Source organism: Temnothorax curvispinosus, unplaced genomic scaffold, assembly GCF_003070985.1.
Source record: "Temnothorax curvispinosus isolate PA1 unplaced genomic scaffold, ASM307098v1 QBEX01001027.1, whole genome shotgun sequence".
Lineage (NCBI taxonomy): Eukaryota > Metazoa > Arthropoda > Insecta > Hymenoptera > Formicidae > Temnothorax > Temnothorax curvispinosus.
In genome coordinates, this window is record NW_020210807.1 from 1 (window position 1) to 21,058 (window position 21,058).

The 21,058-nt window shown below is 39.5% G+C and overlaps 3 protein-coding genes across 3 annotated transcripts; 2 read left to right on the plus strand and 1 right to left on the minus strand.

The window, feature by feature from the left end:
* Nucleotides 1-5: 5 nt before the first annotated feature.
* LOC112459556 (bifunctional glutamate/proline--tRNA ligase-like) lies at nt 6-2,850 on the plus strand (the record flags this gene model as incomplete). The annotated part of the gene is made up of 5 exons (XM_025023732.1): nt 6-587; nt 662-1,060; nt 1,148-1,536; nt 1,625-1,768; nt 2,583-2,850. Coding segments are annotated over 5 exons (1,713 nt in total), but the record flags the coding sequence as incomplete, so codon positions are not given.
* Nucleotides 2,851-2,955: 105 nt separating this feature from the next.
* LOC112459570 (testis-specific serine/threonine-protein kinase 3-like) lies at nt 2,956-5,947 on the plus strand. Its single transcript, XM_025023754.1, has 4 exons — nt 2,956-3,596; nt 3,892-4,065; nt 4,380-5,045; nt 5,495-5,947. The coding sequence occupies exons 1-4, from the start codon at nt 3,513-3,515 to the stop codon at nt 5,654-5,656; spliced, it is 1,086 nt and encodes a 361-aa protein (XP_024879522.1). The 5' UTR covers nt 2,956-3,512; the 3' UTR covers nt 5,657-5,947.
* A 98-nt stretch (nt 5,948-6,045) lies between these two features.
* On the minus strand, nt 6,046-12,889 carry LOC112459562 (unc-112-related protein-like). Its single transcript, XM_025023745.1, has 7 exons — nt 12,661-12,889; nt 10,729-10,997; nt 10,024-10,443; nt 9,003-9,431; nt 8,519-8,731; nt 8,202-8,438; nt 6,046-7,786 (listed from the first exon to the last, which is right to left on the minus strand). Exons 1-7 carry the CDS (start codon nt 12,884-12,886, stop codon nt 7,586-7,588), a joined length of 1,995 nt encoding a protein of 664 aa, XP_024879513.1. The 5' UTR covers nt 12,887-12,889; the 3' UTR covers nt 6,046-7,585.
* Nucleotides 12,890-21,058: the final 8,169 nt, after the last annotated feature.

Below are 21,058 nucleotides of genomic sequence, written 5' to 3' on the forward strand. Positions count from 1 at the left end.
GCCTGAAAAGTGACTATAGAAATACGACTGGTCAGGATTGGAAGCCCACGAATTCGGAGGCAGCGTCGAAAAAGGAAAAGCAAAATTCTCCCAAGCCCGGAAAGACGTCGGAGAAAGAAGTTGCGAAACACGCGGATAGTCAGGATGCAGATACAAGCAAAACTGGGACGAGATTAGGACTGGAGGCGAAGAAGGAAGAGAACTTCTTTGATTGGTATTCGCAAGTTATCACGAAGAGCGGAATGATTGAATATTATGACGTGTCAGGATGCTACATTCTTCGTCCGTGGAGTTTCTTGATCTGGGAGATGATAAAGGAGTACATCGATAAAAAGATAAAGGCGCTCGGTGTTGAACCATGCTATTTTCCGATGTTCGTTACTCGTGGCGCATTAGAAAAGGAGAAGGCGCATATAACGGACTTTGCCCCGGAAGTCGCGTGGGTAACAAAATGCGGCGAAGACGATATGGCGGAGCCCGTAGCTATACGGCCCACCTCGGAGACTGTTATGTACCCGGCTTATGCCAAATGGCTGAGGTCTGACACCGAGTTACCTCTTAAGCTCAATCAATGGAACAACGTTGTGGTAAGTATTATCAGTCTTTTTTCTTTACTCTACTTTAATACCGCTCCGTTTCAATTATCTTATTTTTGTTGCAGAGATGGGAATTTAAAGATCCCAAACCGTTTCTCCGCACCAGAGAATTTTTATGGCAGGAGGGTCATACCGCGTTTGCTACGAAGACGGAAGCGGAGGAGGAAGTGTTGATCATTTTAGATATGTACGCTAGAGTTTATGAGGAGTTGTTAGCGGTGCCCGTCATCAAGGGTTGTAAGACTGAAAAGGAGAAGTTCGCGGGTGGCGATTATACCACTACTGTCGAGGCGTTTATTTCAACTAACGGTCGCGCGATACAGGGAGCGACGAGCCATCATCTAGGACAAAACTTTTCGAAAATGTTTAATGTCCAGGTAGAAGGTATCGCGGATGGAGAAAAAACGTTTGTCTATCAAAATTCATGGGGTTTAACTACACGAACTATTGGAGTCATGATAATGGTTACTACAATTATTATCATTATATATAGATGACACATGGCATGCTGCATAAGCTATGTATTTTATAATAAATACTTATTTATTTAGGTACACGGAGATGATCGAGGTTTGGTATTACCTCCAAATGTAGCACCAATACAAGTTATTGTGATTCCCTGCGGTATAGTCGCAAGCATGTCTGAGTCAAAGAAAAAGGAACTTCGAAATGAATGCGCCTCTCTGGTCAAGCAATTGAAAATAAATAATGTTAGAGTGCGGGATGATTTTAGACCTAATCGAACACCTGGATGGAAGTTCAACCACTGGGAGCTGAAAGGCGTACCAATCAGAATTGAATTCGGTCCAAGAGACATGGAAAGAAATGAAGTAACACTAGTACGAAGAGATAACTTTGAGCGAGAAGTTGTCAAAAGAGATGAGTTAATTTTATCGGTAACTTGTATGCTGAAAAAGGTGCAAGACAGCTTGTTACAGAGGTAAATGTTACTCAAAAATTTTTAAGCCAATAACATTCATGAGATAACATATGGTTGACGTCACTCAATTTCATCTATTTGTTTATAGAGCGAAGCACAAGTTAGACGAGCATATTAAACAGGTAGAAAACTGGGACGAATTCAAACTCGAGCTCGATAAAAAGAATTTATTATTGTCACCTTTCTGCGGAGAACCGGAGTGTGAAGATAACATTAAGCAACAAAGCGCACGGTAAAATTTCCTTCTGTACATGAAAAATATTTTTATGTACTTTATATTGCTTATCATAAACTTCAGAAAAATGCATTTATGAATGACTAAAATCTCAAATTAAAACAAAAAAAAAATTTTTTTTTTAAGTAGATTACATTCTGTACATTTTGAGTTGATGTTAGTCGGAATGCTTTTTAAATATCTATGTATTGAAAGAGATTGTAAACAGTTTTTCCGCGGTTTTAATGGTTGAAACAGATGATTAAGAAATAACTCACAAATCTTGCTTTAAATTTTCATTTAATTTGTCACCTAGTGACATCCTCTATTTATAGTTTTTATTCGAAATAAATAGAAAAAATTTAATTAATCACTACAAAAGATATTGTAGAGTTGTGACGATATATAATATTAAAATCTTTGAAGCACTTTTCTTTAAAGTTATATTTTTCGACTTCTACCTTTTTCTAAGAAAGTATGAATTGATTTTTTCAAATTATAATAAAAGTTGAAATAAAATATAGCCAATCATATGAGAAAAGGGATGATTAAAATGTTCTAACTCAGTAATGAAAGAAAGAAACGTGAAAATAAGTAATTTGTTTAATAATTTTTCATCTTGCACTTTTTAATTATTTTTTATTGAATCACTATGTTACATATTATTTATTAATAGTATTTACATATTACAATTTGTTTTTTTACATTAATAATTTGAAAATCTAAATGTAAATTAAATTTGTTAAAAATATATTTAAACTTTCTTTAATTTAGTCACTTAGTGACTAAATTAAAGCAGCTATCTTTTTTTACTCAATATGACTAATTACAGATTGAACACAATGGACGGAACAGTAACTATGGGCGCCAAGAGTCTGTGTATACCATTTAAGCAGCCAAAATTGACGAAACCTATCGAAAGTATCGATGAGTTGAAGCGTATTTTCGAAAGTAACAATGAGTTGAAATGTATTTACCGAGATTGCGAGAACAAAGCGAAGTTTTATACACTTTTTGGACGTAGTTACTAACGCATCCATAAAAGGTTCATATACATATAATGTTTAATAAATTTTACTGAAATTTTTGCATGTAAGTAATATGGAGTTTGTCATTTATTTTTATTTAATTTTTATTTATTCCTTTTGATTTCTCTCTCTCTCTCTCTCTCTCTCGACGAAATTAGCATTATTATGTTTCTGAGGAGAGACGAGGGTACTCAGGGGACGGAGTCGCCGACGAGCATAGTCCAAAAATTGACTCGTAGCCTCAGGATTCCGTGGCGAGAAGCGGTCCGAGATCCGCACGCAAGATCGATCTCGCGCGTTGATTGTTTCTCACTTTTCCAAGTATAATGGCTGCGCTCGAATGAGACGCGGATCCTTACCTTCCTCCCGTCGCACACCAGGCACAAGCTGGTCCCGGGCTTGTCCAAAATTCTAGTGCTCGCAGCCGCTTCAAATGACCGAACGTATTCGCATTGTCACCGGAAGCGTCGACGTAGCAGCGAAACACCATTCCGTCGTGGTACTCGGTGATGCTTCGCGTACCGCTGAGATCGCGTCAACGAAACCTGCCACTGCCGGCCGAGGAATAGCGCGCGTGAACGCGAAGGGAGCAAGATAGAGAAATTTCCCGGGTGAATCCTGCAAACGTCTCTTTACGCACGTGTCGTGGCGAGAAGACGATCGAGGACTCGACTGACTGCCCGTCCTCAGGAGGGGAAGGGTCAGTGATGAGGAATCGATGAAGGATTATTGGCATGGCCACGCGACTCAGCCCCCGAAATTCGGAGGTGAACGCTCTTGAGCAGCGGGGCTATCTCATAGGCAAGAAGATCGGACAGGTTGTTCGTTATTCCCTCTTGTCTTTCGTTTCTCTTACGCGTTTTAATATTTTCCCGCTTCTTCGTCCGTTCTCGCGATAGCACCTTCTTCAATTTGTACAATGGCTTTTGGCTACTATTTAATCAGCCTCTTGACTGTTTTTTAAATTATATTTATTACATAAAGCTGATCTTTATCTCTTTTCATTCTCATCCTCTTCACTTTTTGAATCATCTTGTTGTTTGATGGTCGACCGCGCCAGATACCATGACTACAAATTTTGCGTTTTATAATACGCAGAATTATCGTTTTCAGGGTTCTTACGCGACCGTCCATCTAGCAGAGTATATCGATGGAGCGAGTTCTAAAAAGATGCGTCTGGCCTGTAAGATTTTCGATAAGGAGAAAGCGCCAAACGACTTCTTGGACAAGTTCTTTCCTCGCGAGCTTGAAATTCTAACGAAGATAGAAAATCCGCATATCATTCAAGTAAGAGTAACCAGGAAAATGCTCATCTCTTCGTCTTTGATGAGGGATGAATGATTGGAGACTCATACGTTAACTCATCTCTTTCTCTTTTCTTTCAAAACTGGCCAAGACCATGGCTATTGAAAGTAACTTCGAGTTCTCTACTCGAAAAGGGATATATTGGAACTTTATTATCATAATAAAGTTATGTGGGTGATAAGGGATCATTGCGATTAATGTAATGACGATTAGTAATTGTAATCTAATGTAATTTGATCGCATTTCGCCCAATTCTGACGTTAACGCGTCAGCAATCCTAATTTCGTCGAACGCAGGTGCACAGCATCCTGCAGCGCGGCCCGCGCGTCTTTATCTTCATGCGCTACGCCGACAATGGCGATCTCCTGGACTTCGTGCAGACCAACGGCATGGTGCCGGAACAACAGTCGCGATTGTGGTTTCGTCAGATGGCGTCCGGCTTGCACTACCTGCACAGCAAGAACATCGCCCACCGGGATCTCAAGTGCGAGAACATACTACTCTCGCGGAAGTTCAATGTGAAACTGGCGGACTTCGGTTTTGCCAGGTTCTGCATGGACCACGAGGGCAGGCGGGTCCTAAGCCAGACGTACTGCGGCTCGGCGGCTTACGCCGCGCCGGAGGTCGTCGCCGGCACTCCGTACAATCCGAAATTGGCGGACGTGTGGTCGCTCGGCATCATCCTCTTTATCATGCTGAACGCGACGATGCCGTTCGACGACGAAAATCTGCGGAAGCTCCTCAAGGACCAGATGTCGCGCAACTGGGTATTCAGGTCCCGTGTCCGCGACACCGTGTCCGCGCTGGCGAAGAACATCGTCCGGCAGATCCTCGAGCCGGACATCACTCTTAGGCTTACGCTCGAGAGGGTGCTGGGCCACGAGTGGGTGAGAGCGAGGAAGGATAGAACGGGCTCCCTCGTCGGAAGACTCGTCCACTCAGCACCGCCTAGTCATACTCCGGTTACGACAAACAGCATTAATTATAGAATTACATTAAAGGTTCCTGGTCTCTTAGTTATAGTGGATCATGATAATAGAAGCAAGGAATGTTTTTTATGCATTATAAAAAGCATTTTTTTTGTTAGCTATTAATTGAAATAGCATTGTAAGATTATTATAATAAGAGTTACAATGTGTGTAAAAAATTGATTTTAATGTGTCTTGAAGTGTAAAAACAAAATTTACATTATTCTGTTATAATTCACCTGTAGTGAGAAACCAGGAGTCTTGATTGACATGATACAAAAGTTTTTAAACACGTAACATAGGGTTTTATAAAGATTGCTACATAAAAATTAATTTACTTTTGAGCGCGCAATTGTTCACATAATAAGTCCGAGAAATAATTGCAACGTTCCGCACAAAAATTATTTCGAAGAAGCGTAACGATTTGTCGCCTGTGCAATTAGATGTGCGGAGGCGGTAATCTGGGCGGGTCGGGAATCGGAAACGTACCTGTCGTAACGAGGGCACTACCTGCATTGAAAAATTCGGACAATAAGAATCAACCGTCCTCGAAGACGGTAAATACCTCGGGGAAAGATCAGCAATTGCCTATCACCGTGGGATAAGAAGACACGCGAAGAGAATTAATCACACATCGACAAGCTATACAATTGAAAATACAAGAGATTGCAGACTAAAAATGTCAAACAATTATTTTCGAAAACATTTACACTTGTCTTTACGAATATTTTTTCTTAATTTCCTATTGGATTGCACGACCAATGCAAACTTACATGGATGTTGATAACGTATTATTGTTGCTTAATAAAGTCCATAATATTGCAATTTGATGTAAATTACCTGTCAAAAGTAACACGAGGGAAATTTAATCAATTAACGTTAAACGTTATTTAATAAAATCAATTTTCACTTTTTTTCTATAAATTGTCGAATTATAGTATGTTATTGATTTCACGGCACAATGGAGAGAATAGGAATTAAAAAGTCGGTCGAATACATTAATAAGTTTATTGTACAGTTACTGCCTATTAATATACAAAACTATAATCTTTTTTTTTGGTTACATACACATATAACGGGGTATCTTCTGTGAATGTAATATATAACGATATAAGTGATATATTTCTTCTTCTACATCTAATTTACATGAAAATAACAAATAATTTACACGATTCGATCTTTTGCGTTGTGAAGTCGAGCTCGGTTAGTATAGCACCTTGTGACACTGAAGAGGATACTGACACGCAATATGAGAGGGAGGATTATGAGAATTAAGTTTTTCATGCGACGTAAAAGAAATCGCCGACTGAAAATAATTTTTAGATTAACTCTTTTGGAACAGTTGTAGAATATAAAACACTCGAAACCGCACAGACGGTTTCACGCTATCCTTCCTTAAAGAATTAAAGAAATTTTCTTTTTTTGTGTAAAGCGTTATCTAACGTTCCGCGATATGTTCCACAGATTTTTGCTTGTACGGGCTTTACATATTTGTTCCTAAATTCGGCATTATTTATTCAATTATTTTTCGAAATAGCAAAAGTTTCGTATAAAAGTATAATCTTCATCTTTGTAAAATAGTTTCGCAGATGTTTATTTATAAAACCGTTGTAAATATAGAAAACTTTTTTTCGTGCAAAACAAACCATAATTGTGACGATTGTCAATATTATTTGTACCTTAATAATAAGGTAAACATATCGGTAAACATTTTTCTGAATTAGCCTCCTGTCGAATAAAAATAACTGTAGTTACTAAAACTCTTCCGTAGTGGAGGCAAATTAGACCAAAAAAGTGCGTTATCTCGGAACCGGTTAAAACTACTCGGATTTGAACGTTTTTTTTTTTAAATGTAGGTAATTAAAAACACTACAGTGTTTATGGGTTAAAAATTGACGCTTTAAATAGGAAATTCAAGAAATTTCCGAAAAATTGAAATTCTAAGACAAAACATTTTTTTAACGTACTAGCTTGCAATTTTTGCTTTTGTAATGTTATTTTTTATTCTGTAAAATATTACATTTCGAATTTTATAAATTGTAATCAATAAAAACATGATTAACTATCTGAAAAACCTCTTTTTTATAATTATTTTAAGTTTATAAGCAAAAAATGCAAGCTAGTTAAAAAATGTTTTGTCTTAGAATTTCAATTTTTCGGAATTTTCTTGAATTTCTTATTTAAAGCGTCAATTTTTAACCCATAAACATTGTAGTGTGTTTTTAATTACCTACATAAAAAAAAAAACGTTCAAATCCGAATAGTTTTAACCGGTTCCGAGATAAAAATCTAATTTGCCTCCACTACCGCTTACGCGTAGAAGGGACACAATATTCTATTTACAGTATACAATGTTAAAACATGATAAATACGATCAGATTTAAATATTTTTACAAGTGTCAACCAGCATGCAAAAACGGTCGGTCCTTGAACAGGCACGTAACGAGCGCGAATAGGTAATGCGTGGAACGCATCTCATCATCGCTTTTCAGAATATGTTAGTTTCGGTTTTATACACTCGTTGCAGTACTGGATTAAACCCATCCACCGGTCAACTTGTGGAACATCTCCTCGTTCAACGTTTGATTCGCCTCTTTCGAGCGCATTGATAGGAAGATGTAGCCTCCTATGAATTCATGGACAACCTTGCAGTCCGCTGATTGACATTCAAAAATGATATTTTCTTCCTCGAATTGTACCATCATGTGCTTTACTTCCCAGTTAACGTTCCACGCCTGTAAAAGAGACAAGATCATGCATTTTTAACTTGAGATATATACCTATTTTTCATTAAAAGCGTCTTTTGGAACTATGGAACTCCAGTCAATTCTAAACGATTTTTCTGTATCCAAAATTTATCGTTACTTTTCGATTTTTAAAACATTATAACTTTACCAAAATCTGTATGAATTAAAAGGATATTAAAAGAATATCTTAAAAGAATATATCTATTTTCTTGCTCTTAGAATTTAATTTTCGGAAGATCCATTATTTTTAATCCATAATCATGAAATACGGATATTTTTGTAAAGAAAAAATTAGTTCAAAATTGCCCCAAGTATCTGGAAGGAAGCGCGTTTAGGGATATCCGCGAATAAAAGTTTACGAGAGGATACAAACAACACATAAAATATGCAAATGAATACGTACCTTCATGGTGTTATATCTCCAAGTCTTTAGATGATCGCCACTGTGAAGATCCATCCGCATTAGCCTGTTATTGGCGATACCTAGCAGCTCGTCCTTGCTCTTACCGGTAAATCGCACGACAAAAAGCGAGATACCGTATTCCGGCAGGGACTGCCATGCCTTGATATAATTCAACTTCGCCTCGATGAGGTGCAGGTCTTTAACGTTTGCGTGTGCTTCCAAGATTCTCTGCACCAACTATGTGGAAAACAAAAAGTGTCAATGCGACTAGTTGGTTCGATCATTCATCACTTAATCGAATGCGAATGATTTGTTACCTTTCCTTTGAACTTCTTTGCAAATCTAGGCGCGACATAGTCTTCCGGTACGATGTCCATAGCGCTCGGATTGATGACCGGCGCGGGCGCGGGCCTCTGCAGTTGCAGAAAAGCTGTGATACTGTTGACCTCGCTCTCGTAGGACGCATCGGCGAGGGTGCGGCCCTTGGCCGCTAATCTGCACGCAGCCATCCACTTTGCGTATTGTTGTTCCTAAAATAATAAAGAATCGTGATGGGATCGAATTCAAGCGAGTATCTGGGAATCGAATCAGTTCTAACATTTAGTTTTTATTTTGTAAAACTTGAGAGAAACTCCACTCGTGAGAACTCCGTTTTCGATGCAACATGTATGTTATTATATGTTGGCGTGTGGCCAAACACCAACGTGTGACAAGCGTTAATATATATTTGAGAACGGTTAATTCAATAATGCTGCTGCTTGGCGACGACACGCCACATTAATGCGAGTTTAATCCGCTTACGTTGTCGCATCTTATCCACATCTCGGTCATGCCTTCGGCGCTGGGCACCTCCAGTCTGATCCCGTAGCGACCTTGCGACAGATGTACGTCCGGCGTGACCTCGCAGCCGCGCAAATTGATCACGTAGACCGGCGATTCCGAGCCACCCGCCTCCTCCCTGCTTTTGTAGAGCCTGAGCTGGAGATCGCGGCACGTAAACCAATAGCGTTTGAAGGCTTTCAATGTGAAACGCTTCGGCTTGAAGAAACGCAGTTCGTCGCAGAGCTCGGGCACCTGCGTAATGTCGCTGGGTCCGTTGCTGATGTTGCTGCCCTCCAGGGTCACCTGCAGATCCGTCAAGGCCGCGTCGATATCGTCCTCGACGGGCGAAGTCGCTCCGTTGCTGTCGTAGGTGGGCTGCGGCACGCTCGCCTGAAGATTCACTTGTACCTGCAATGGAGAAGCGTAGGTAAAATTTCTTGTTTTTTTTTCTATTTATTTTCCTTTCCGTTCAACGTTGCGAGGACGGGGAAAGTGGGTGTGCAAGAGGTACAAAACACATTTTGTGGGTCGAGGCGAGATGATCACATATCTTTTCTTGGTTGTGTTGTCGCGTGACGGCATCGCGGCTATGGTGGAACACCGGCTGGCGGCCGGAGCAATCGGTTCAAGGACGTGACTATTTGCATGTATTATGCGTCGCGTGGGGTTCCTCCCTCGCGACGAAGCGGCATAAATATATCGAGAACAAACCGGCACGGTGAGTCGTATATATGGTCGCAAAGAATGGAAGGATCAAATATCGAAAACCGAGATACGAACGCATTCCAATGTCTCTATCCGCCTGCGTGATACATTTGCATCTGTCGTAATATTTATAAGCGAATCTCCATATCGGTTCTTGTCACGTCGGTCTATTTATACCATTTAACATTATACCATTTTACATTAGACCGCGTTTATTTTCTACAAGCGTTTTAAAAAATTTCGACACGCAACGTATTAATGATCATTTCTGCCGACACAATGATCGTTCAGATACCTGAAGCGCCGCGAACATCAACATCTCCTCCTCAGTGCAGTCGATCTCCTCCGCGAGCAACTGCCACTTGGCTTGCTCGTAAATCATGTTGATGCGCACCGCGTCGGTCTTCGGATTCAGGTCGTAGAAGGAGTAGAATTTGAACTTCAGCCTGAGCGTGTCGAATTCGCGGATACCCTGCTCCATGATCGACAGGGAGGAATCCAGCCAGGCGACGTTCATTCTCGCCCTCTCGATCAGGCTCTTCGGCCTGACCAGCTTCACCCGCACCTCCGGCGAGATCGACGTTGGGCTCTGCGCCAAGGACTCCGTCAGTCCGCCGTTCAACGCCTCGAGGCTCATAGTGCTGTTATTCGCGTTGAAGGAGCCGGTGCTGCCGAAGCCGGAGGAATTGTTGTTCCTCTTCCACGTGCCGGTATACTGGAAATTGCAAGCGCAATTTTGATGCATCGTCATAAAATAACTACGACATGATTACGTTATCTACGTTATTCAGATCTGTCCAACATATCATGACCGTACATTCCATAAAATTCATTCTATTTTGATCCTTTTTCAAAGAAATTACTATACATATTTAATGAAACAAATATGTAAAAATATAGATAACAGTAATATTTTATTTTATAATTCTAAATATTTAGCAGTATGATCACAGTAGGAACGAAAGGAAAGAAAGATATCGTTTGTGTACGGTAGGCCTACCGAGACGGGAGAGCTGATCGGCGTGCTGTGATTTCTGTTGTTAGGCGTAACCGGCGCGCACATGAATGGGCTCGATTGATCTAAACTTCCTGTGGATCCCCTGGGACTCTGGCTGGCTGGGATGAAGGTATTCGTGTCGGCCGGTACGTTCCAATGCCCGTTCTTCTGATTCTCAATTTTCTTCTTGGCCGGCAGATCCTTCAGATTGTATTTCAGGTGATTCGGCTCGAGCGGCTTGCAGAACGAGAGCTCCTCCGGGTGTCTAATGCCTGCGGCAACGATCGTAAGGATTTGATTAATCTCGCGTTAGAGTCAAGTCTATTCGACTGAGGAGAGAGATAGAGAGATAACGTGTCTCTCCCTCGCTTCAGCGCGAGGAGCCAAAGGCGAAGTAAAAACAATCATGACATTCATTCCCTATATTCTTACAAGGGAATGGAGTAATTGACGGACAAAGATCGCGTTGGTGTCTATTTATGAATATGACACACTGATCTCGTATCGTCGATGCTTATTTATTAAATAGAATCACTGATAGAACTGGGCGGATAGTACTGGGAGGATAATCCGAATTATTTTATTTTTTGAATATCCAGATATTCAAAAGAGAAAAATAATAAAGGAATAATCTGAATATTCGAAATTATTGGATTGAATTTTTATTCGTTATGGAGTTTGAATTTACTCCAAATTTGAGTCAGTATGTTCACTCTATTTAGAGTGAAATTTCACTCCAAGGAGAATTATGCGAGAATATATAATAAAAAAATAATATATATAATAATAATCTGTTAGCATTATATAGATTAATGTTAACACATTTGAGTTTTGATTTATTTTTATAATAAGCCGAAAAGTAAACAAATGTTTAAAAAAAGTTAGTTATTTTTTATAAATTTCCTATTCCTGTATTTAATACGATTTTATAGTTTTCCCGAATATCCGGATTTTATAGGATTTTATTTTTTCATATTCGAATATATTCGGCTATCCGGATAGTCTCAGCACTAGACAAAAGTGCAAAAACGGTAGCGAGTTTGGAACAAGCTGAGTCGCGTAAAGATCAACGGTCACCTCGCTTCAAGGCAACGCTATAACGCAATATTTCCCGAACGCGGAATTACTTTTTAGGTCATTAGCAGAATGATAAGCGCGTATCTGCAACGGTACTTCCTCCTACTCGGGGAGTTAGCTTTATCCTCGCGACGGGAATTATCGCGTTAACCCACTTCCTTGATTAAAAAGCGAGCTCGGTGAGCATGCCGCGGTGGCGAAATCGACAGCCGCGACGGTTTATGCGCGACCTTCGCGTGACAAAAGTGAGCTTATCGCTTCTATTTCGTTGCCGCGTGCAATATTAATTATAAGCGTTGACACGCTTATCCACCTCGTGCTACGACGCGCTTGCATCGCGACCCTTGCCACATTTATCTATTGATAATAACTACATAAAACTTTGTAACGAAGTGTAATAATTTCTCGACGTGCCCTGAAAACGCGACGTAACAAACGATTTCGTAATTTGGGGAGATTTCTTGCTCAATCGGTTTGTCATGAAAAAGACGAGGCGACGTAAAGTCATTCGGATAATCATAGAAGCAGCCAGGCTGCTGTTGCAAAATGGATTACGTAATATCATGTCGAAATATATACACGGAGTATCCCGTTTTTCTCGAAGCGTATTCTATTTTCAACGAAAGCTGAAAACACGATGCTGCAGCATCCGTGTGTAAAAAAGACGCGAAATTTTTCTAGTTAAATACATCTACTAACTATACATTATATCTACAATGTTAATCGATTGACGTCCGCGACATTCTTTCTCTCGTTCCTCGTAATCGTCGTTAACGAAGGCACGCAGCCGCGCTCGATTGATTCGCTCGTTTCCATCGCGACTCCTTAAATGGTGTCAATGGGTTCGCGGACACTCACCGAGTTCCTTGCACAAATTGATGACCGCGTTGAACGTCTTGACGGAGAAGTCAACGCGGCAGTCGAGGCATCGCATGTCCGGCAATTGCACCCTCAGGGTCTTGTGCATCGGCGTGAAATGCAGCAACGCGTCCGCCGCCACGCCATACTGGTCCAGGGTGCTGCGTGTTCGGGTCAGCCAGTGATTCCGTACTGGCCACCAAAGCGCGTGGTCCGACCAGTCCATAGCGATGTCTGTAACGATAGATGTAAACAATTTAATTCAAGTACGAAGAGTAAATCGTTTTTTTTATAAGTAAAATTTTAATTAAGTTATATGAGAATAGTGGGCCAACGATTGTTAACGTAAAATCTTGTGTTTAGCTCGTATCGTGTTGGTTCCCTATTTTCTCATATCTAAAATTAATTAATAAAACAACTTACTAAAATTATCTTAAGTTAAAACGAATTTGTCGATATTATACTATTACATAATGAGTGGCATGGCAGGTCTAAAACACTCTATATATTACAGTTATCTGCTATTTCGGTACTATTTCATAGCTGCAAGTAACTATAAAATAATGTTAATATCCAACGTTACATTCGCGCGTCGCTGTGTATTTAAATAATTCTCAAAACTATTTTTTCACGATTTCATAATAATTAGTTACGGATACATAAATTTCAGAATTATCACATTACAGTTGGCCGAATTATCTTGTTTTTTGAAAATCCGGAGAACCTGAGTTTATATCTGTCGGTTTTTGAGAGCATTCGAACGGGAGAACACGATGTTTATGTACACGTCGATCCCAAGTAAATATACTCAAGGGCTCGGTAGCGGGCGAGATCGGATGCGAAGACGAGAAGAGTGCAATGCCGAGAGTAAATTCAAGGGTTTCGTCCGTCGAAAACCGCAGGGGCTGCTCGCGCGAGTCGGGAACAAGATATCCGTCGACGGAATTACGGAGCGCAAACGGGCGTTTATGCTTCGTCGAAAAGTCAATTTTCACAGCTGTTCGCGCCGCGTAGCACATTTCCTATACGTGCTTCGTTTAACGATTTCGGGGTACCGAAGGTCGATGCGGGTCCCCAGGGGAGAGAGGGGCGCCGGCGGGAAGTATCGCTTAAAATCACCATTAAGCCGTATAGACATGTGGGACTGCAATCGGGAGGGGCTGGCGCGCAGAGACGCGCAAGGGAGACCCCGAAATCGGATACGAATGAGAGGAAATGTACACATATGAGAACACAATTATAATCTAATTACAAATATAAAGTTGCGAAGGGTATTTCCGTAACGAGAAGCGAAAAGAGCCGATTGGAACCTGGATTACGCGATGGCGAGGGAGGCCGCGGATCTGCGAGGTCTAAATAACACTTTTTAAAAACTTGCGTGTAGCCGGAACGAAATACGTTTTTCCTGCCTGTCCAGATCGGTTCCACCGCGATCGCAGCTGCGATCTATAAATATTTCGCGGATTTCAGATTGGCCGCTCGATCGTTAACTGCTTGTTTTCGTTCGGATAGCCGGCCACTCCGCGTCTTCCCGGACTCGCCCACGCGCGGAGAAGACAGAGAACAGATTTATTTCTTGTCTCTTGCTCTTCTGTTTCCACATCTGCGTCTTCTCTCGTTCCCATTTAACTGGTAACGACGGCGCGTTGCTGTAATAACGTATCGTCCACGCGACGATCGAGATCATCGCAAATCGCTATGGACAAATATGTACACTGCAAGTTAGCGGTAAGATCTAAGAAAAGAAATCATCGTGGACGACGAGAATTATCGATATTGTTGCAGCTTGCATCCGAAAACGCGCCGATATTTATCGATATTCCGCAAGGAAATGGTTAAATGTTAAAATGTAATTTATCCCCGAGTAACGTTCATATTCGATAACATTGAATGATTAGTTATACTCGATACTCGACTTAATTTCTTACTACTCATTAATTTCTGTCGCGTTGATATTTTTCAATAAGGTTTGCGTGAATCGAGAGATTAATTGATATATATTCCTATATATATTTGGGAAGAATCCCATAACTCTATTTTTTTTAAATATTAATATAAGTATAATACCATTAATATATAACTCCGAAAGAAGTAAAAAAAAAATACATATATTCTTATTACATTCATAATCTTATATTATACTCTATAAGATTAAATGTGTCGCGAAAAATGTGATATAAATTGCAAATTCAAGCAAAAATTGATATAAATATAGTGGGTCATCAAATCTTCTTTTTTCCATAAAAATGCAATATTTTGAGGAGGCATGAATATTTTTATGACTCGCTATACCGCCGCCTTCGTTTTAATCGTCGAGAAACAACAAAACTGAGAGAGTACGTGATTGATAGACTTGACATCGAGCAACAAGTCGTAAACGGGGTGTCCCGCCACTCTCGTCGTTCCTTTCACCCAGTGATTCCTCGACCGATTTGGAATCGATTTTTTTCTTTGGCGAGTAATAGCTCGAGTACAGTCTTTTTTAAATTCCGAATGTTAGATTCTTACTGTATTAGTAACTAACACAAATTGCAACGATGTAAGACTGAAAGTTGCATAAATGCCTCAGCATTAAAACAACAGTATTTTTTTAAATTTCTATTTAACAATTTTTCAAAATATTCTATTTTTTCACGAAATTTGCCATTATAATAAATGTAATATCATTATATAAATATAATAAATGTAATGTATATAAATGTAATCCCACTATAAAGAAGATTAATTACATTTAATTTGATTTAAATAACAAGAAACCAAATATTTCTAAATAAATAAACAAAAATAGATCTTTATAATTTTCTTTAAGAAAAAAAAAAGAATATAATAGAATTTCGAGCCATAGAAATAATTTGTAACGATAAAACAAGCCACACATAATTCAAGGTAAGCTTTTCGATTTTATAAAAAGTTTGACTAATAATGATAAACTAATAATATAAATTTAGAAACAGTTTACATATATTTCATTAATCTCGTATCTTCTTCTCTTCATGGAATGCGTATACTCGTCGCGCGGGCGAATTTTACGAAGCGGTCTGACGAATACGTGCAATTACGGAAAGTAAAAATCAAGAACGTCGCTGAATGCGGATTAGACCATTCGACTTGCGTTCACGAATTGCTTTCGTGGCACGTCTCGGTAGCAACGACCGCGATATTTGCGCACGGCACCTATTTATATTCCCTTAAGAGTATGACGGGCTCATACGCGACATCCGCGGCTCGACACGTAAAATTCAGTCTCTGGTGCGAGGCAGGAGGCAGAGTCAGTCCGTCTGTTCTCGTTACGTCGTCGAAGAGTTGCGGGGGAGAGCTCTCACCCGCATGCGGTTCCCGAGCAAGGTATCCAGGAGCGGAAGAGTTGGTCGGCTTGATACAAGAATCCTATTTTAGCATCCTCGTGTCTGGATTTGGAGGGTCCGACGCGAGAGTTTCATCAAGAGAATTCAACAGCATACGATTCAATAGCTCCGTTGATCTTTTGTCGTGGAAACGTGGGCGATTACTGGACTAAAACAGAGCACATTCGATCTCTTGCGACTAACGAAATAACTCTGACGAAAGGGAAAACAAGTTTAGAACCTGAAACAGGCTGTACGAAAATACGACGTAACTAACGTTCACGGCTTTCTGGTTAACACATGGCTACGGAAATTTGGAAAGAGGCCTCGATCCACGGTGGCGGTATTGCGAAGTTGTGTGGACGGAACATCCGCTAGCTGTAAACGACGAAAGGCTTACGGGGCACGTGCGGCCTGTGTAAACTCCGAAGGAGCGTTTACAAACGCTGTTCGGCGCAAGAAGGGTGAGCTTTAATAAGGGAACAAAGCGGGGCGCGCACGTGGCGGCGCGCACCAACATCCCCCTTACCCCCTTACGACGACGGACGTTGCGCGGAAGTCGGAATATATAAAATTATGAGACGCGATAACGAGGCACTCGTAATCCGTGTATTATGCATTATATGCAGCAAGAGAACCGGAATTCTCTTTCTCCCTCTTCTCTACGTGAATTCCAGCGCGGAAAGCAAGGAGCTCCTTCACGTTCTCCCCCTTGACTCTCTCCATATTTCGCGTGAAGAAACGCGAGCTATTCAGCGCTGGGAAAGAGGATTGCATCAGGGACACACGTGCTACTGAGCTTGTCGAGATCGAAAGAGAAAGGGGCAAGACTACCTCAGGGATAAATCGAGGGATGAAACATTGCAGAGATTTAAAACAGCGTAATTTCGACGCTGCGCTACGAAAAGCAACGTCCTGTATCGATTGTTCGCAAATATATATTTTGCACACAAAGTTTCAACTTTTTATTACATAAAATTCTTTAAAATTTGAGAATTAAGGTGAATATCATATAAGCTCACGGATTTCACCAGATAGACGTAAAATCAAAAACTAATTGAAAAAAATATATTTCTTTGTGTGTGTAATATATCTCGATTAATGTAAATAAGAGACGCTAAAAAACAAAATTGAAAGTAATTTGTATTTGTTATCTGAATTATTTTGACAAAGATTTAAATCATATGCTTCATCGACGCACAAGATATCGATGATTGGCATGTGTGATATTACATGATATCTCGTATCTTATCTTTTTTCACATATTGCAAAAATGTCACGCGCTAGATGCGCAGAGGAGTTACGTGTATAGATAACAATTTGAATAATACCTGATAATATGTATGTATGTATAAACCGAGACAGATGCTAACAAATAAAATAGGAATCTGTTAATTATTAATTGGAGAATAAATTGGAGATGTACAAATTAATAGTAATGCAATTAATTGTGATATCGTAACTCATAATATCGTAAAAGAGATAAATTTCGCATGACGCAACGATTTCTAACATTTACGATAATTCCTTGATATTCTAATAGTTGTCTCGCCTTGGTAGAACACCGTCTTTAACTTCGCTTGCTCGAAAGAAAAAAAAAACGAAGGCCGCGCGTAAATCCGAGTCTGAGGTCTGAGTCGCACCCAAACGAAGGCGTTGTCCAAGTATACCCCTCGCTACTCGTGTTTCTCGTCCCTCTTCACTTCAAAGTCCAAAGCGTGCTTCAACATTGTCGAGCCACCCTCTTACGATGTACAAAGGCATGCGTGTACAGTAGTAGCCGGGAGTATCACATGGAGACCAGAACACGTCTCAGTCCCTTTGGCTGTTCGCCCAATTAACCGCGTCGCTTTCTCTTTGCAATTTTATAAACGCCGGAGTCCCAAGTCCCAAGTAGCTACGAAATCAAAGCCACAAAATGGTGGAATCTTGAGATCGTGGCACTAAGCATTACGGTCTCGGTGCGATTTCAATAAATAAAAAAATTAAAATTCTTCCCACAGCTTCTTTATTTATGTTGTTCATGAATTATGCGCGTAGATGACGTAGATAAATAAAAATCAGATATCGTCTGAGAGATATTATCAAAAGCTCATAATTTGCTATAATTCATTCACGTATTACGTGAACGGGAAACACGTATAAAGTATCAACAATTAAGACCTAGGGGGGTCATTCAGTCGACGGCGAAGGCGGGAGATATGCAAATTGGTGAACCTGTTGCATTGGGTTCTATTTAAACCAAATCCCTCTTGTATCGCGTTGTGGCATAATCAGATTTTCATGGTATGAGTGATTGAATCGCAGGGGGAATGGAAGGAGAGCAATCGCCTTGATTGATGTCGCGTGATTACGTTGCTAGTGGCGTAACGATAGGAATGCGTAACTTTAGTAATATTTCGATACTTATCGTCCATCATATATAACTGCACCATATATTACTTTATCAGGGATATTAATAAAACTGTGTAAAAAAAATAGACGTATATATTTCATACATTAAAAAATTTCGATTACTATACTGCTAAACTATGAACGAATTTTTTCTTTTGATATAAAAAAGTAAAAAGCTATAATGACTACAAGTTCGTTGAAAAAATTAGTTGGTCAAACAAAAAATTCGTTATAGAATTCATAGACAAAGTTCTGTTGTGAAACACCGCGAAGGACGGAGAATGCCAGCGGAGAAGGAAAATTTAGGGTAGCGAGAAAAAAAAGACATTTGCTTTCGTATGCTCTGGCTTAATTGCTCTAAAATAAGCGCTTACTCAGACACGACGCCTTTAACTCGGCTTAATCCGTTTGTAACGTCGCGATACGAAGCTCCATATGTATCACTCGTAATTTAATATGAGTGTAAGATGGGAGATCAGCCGCGAAACGATCAGTTCGTTTTGTGAAGAGGCGTTAGGAAAGCATGTTATCATTACGACTTGGCATTATATAGCTGAATTCCCAGAGACGAAAGTCTTCATTTAGTTCGTTACCCTATGCAGATAAAAGTTCATATTATTCATTACACATTCACGTCATTCGTTAATTGCGCGATTCGCATTATCCGTTATCTTCATTGCCTATTATTTTCGTGTTTATTATTCATTATTCTTTATTTAGAATGCGAGAACAACCTTGGGTAAATAAACGACCGTAAAGTTGGAGCAATTAGCAATAGGGTCCCCAGCGACATAAACTAGCGTGTTCGCGCTCGAGGATTGAAAATGGAATTTCTGTGCCCGTGAGAAATATTATTATGCGTGTCTGGGAGCCGCGTAATCGTGCGGCGTAACACGCCACGCGGTTTACAGCTTTTCGAGAAAGAGCGACGTGCTGTGGACGGTTAGTTAGATGTAATTACCGTGTAACTTTGAAGTAAAACGATCGCACGGAGTAAATTTTTTTCGAGTTATCTCAATGACCTAAAACAAAATAAAATTCATGCAACTAAATATTAGTAATAGTCTGCTATCAAGCATTATAAATCATTTTAAAATTATATGAAAAAAAATGTTCCAAATTTTGCATAATGTAAGTCTTAAAGAAATTCGAAAAATTAAATAATCTTAATTAATCACATAACATATCGAAAATGATTAATTTGTAGTCAAATTAATTTATATTTAAATGTAAGAACAATTTGGCAAACAAATAGTTAATAATTTTCCTTATTTATAAAAGATTGGAAATTTGTTCATAGTTCTAGATATTTTAAACAAAATTTATAACAAAATATGACTTCTTTTGTTTTATAATTAATTTATTCATTTTATTTGTTAACAATAAAATAGAGTTAAATAAAGAATCAAATTAGAGTCCTTTGGTTTATTATGACATTAAATTTTGTTATTCGTATTTTCAACCAGTTGAAGGGCTTACAGACTTTCGTATTACAGACATTTATTAACAGAACCATGTAAGACTGCATGTAGTGAAGTATCACGTGGTATTGATTGATCGCTCGGACGCGCGTGCAACAGGTGTCCGTTCAATGCAGCTTGCATCATCGTGCATTGAAATTACTATTCAGAAAAGTATTTGTTAGAATAAAATACACAGGGACAATCCGTTATCGATAGCACAATCGAGAAGAAAATGGCTCTATCTAAAAAAAAGTACATAAAAAATACAATAAAATCTTTTCGTATAAAATCTTCTAATTCTGAATGTTATAATCAAATCTAAATATCTATAATCAATCTAAATGTTATTCGTACTTTGACATTGTTATATGATTTATTATACGTGATATTAATTATATAAATCGCAGAGATATTATCGAGGATATTATCAATTCTTTGATTTTCGAAATCGATTTTTGAGAAAAAAACGTGCGAAAAAAATTGTTCTACTTTCTCGATTTATCTCTTGATCTAAAAACACTACCTTCTCGATTGGACATAAAGGAATACTATTAAAGCGTTCGAAAGTAAGGTTTTAAACGCACGTAGGAGTGCAAAGCGAATCCTTTCCTTTCTTGGTATGCTCGGGAGGTAGATATCACCGTCATCGAGAGATCTTATGCACGCAACAGGTATCTGATTAAAAATGTTTCCCACGTTTCACGTTCCCCCACCGTCAAGTTCGAGATAACTAAGAAAAAATAACGGGCACGTTCGAATTTACCGGAAGGCACGAAAGTCTGATAAAAATACGCCACAAGTCTTTTCTTCCGTTTGTTTACTCGCTACAGCGAACTTTTAAAACCTAATGCAGCATCGTGATGTTTCCCAAAATAGATTCGTTATTCCTTTCATTAAGAAACTTTCGAACTTTACGAAGGAATCGGTATTGTAACGTGTAGGTATTGTAAACGTGATCGTGCAATGCCCATTTTAGGATAAAAATAATGAAAAGAAGAGAAAAGACGATTGACGCGTGGCACGACGATGACGCTATCCGTATGGACTTCCTCCGTGTGAATGAATATGTATGTTGAATCTAATTAGCGAGTCAAGGCCGCGGCAACTGTTTCCATTGCAAACGCGCCGTCGCCGCTATCGTCATTCTAAGGATCTCTTTCCGATGCCGTTCATCCTTCCCAGAAACTACACGTTGAC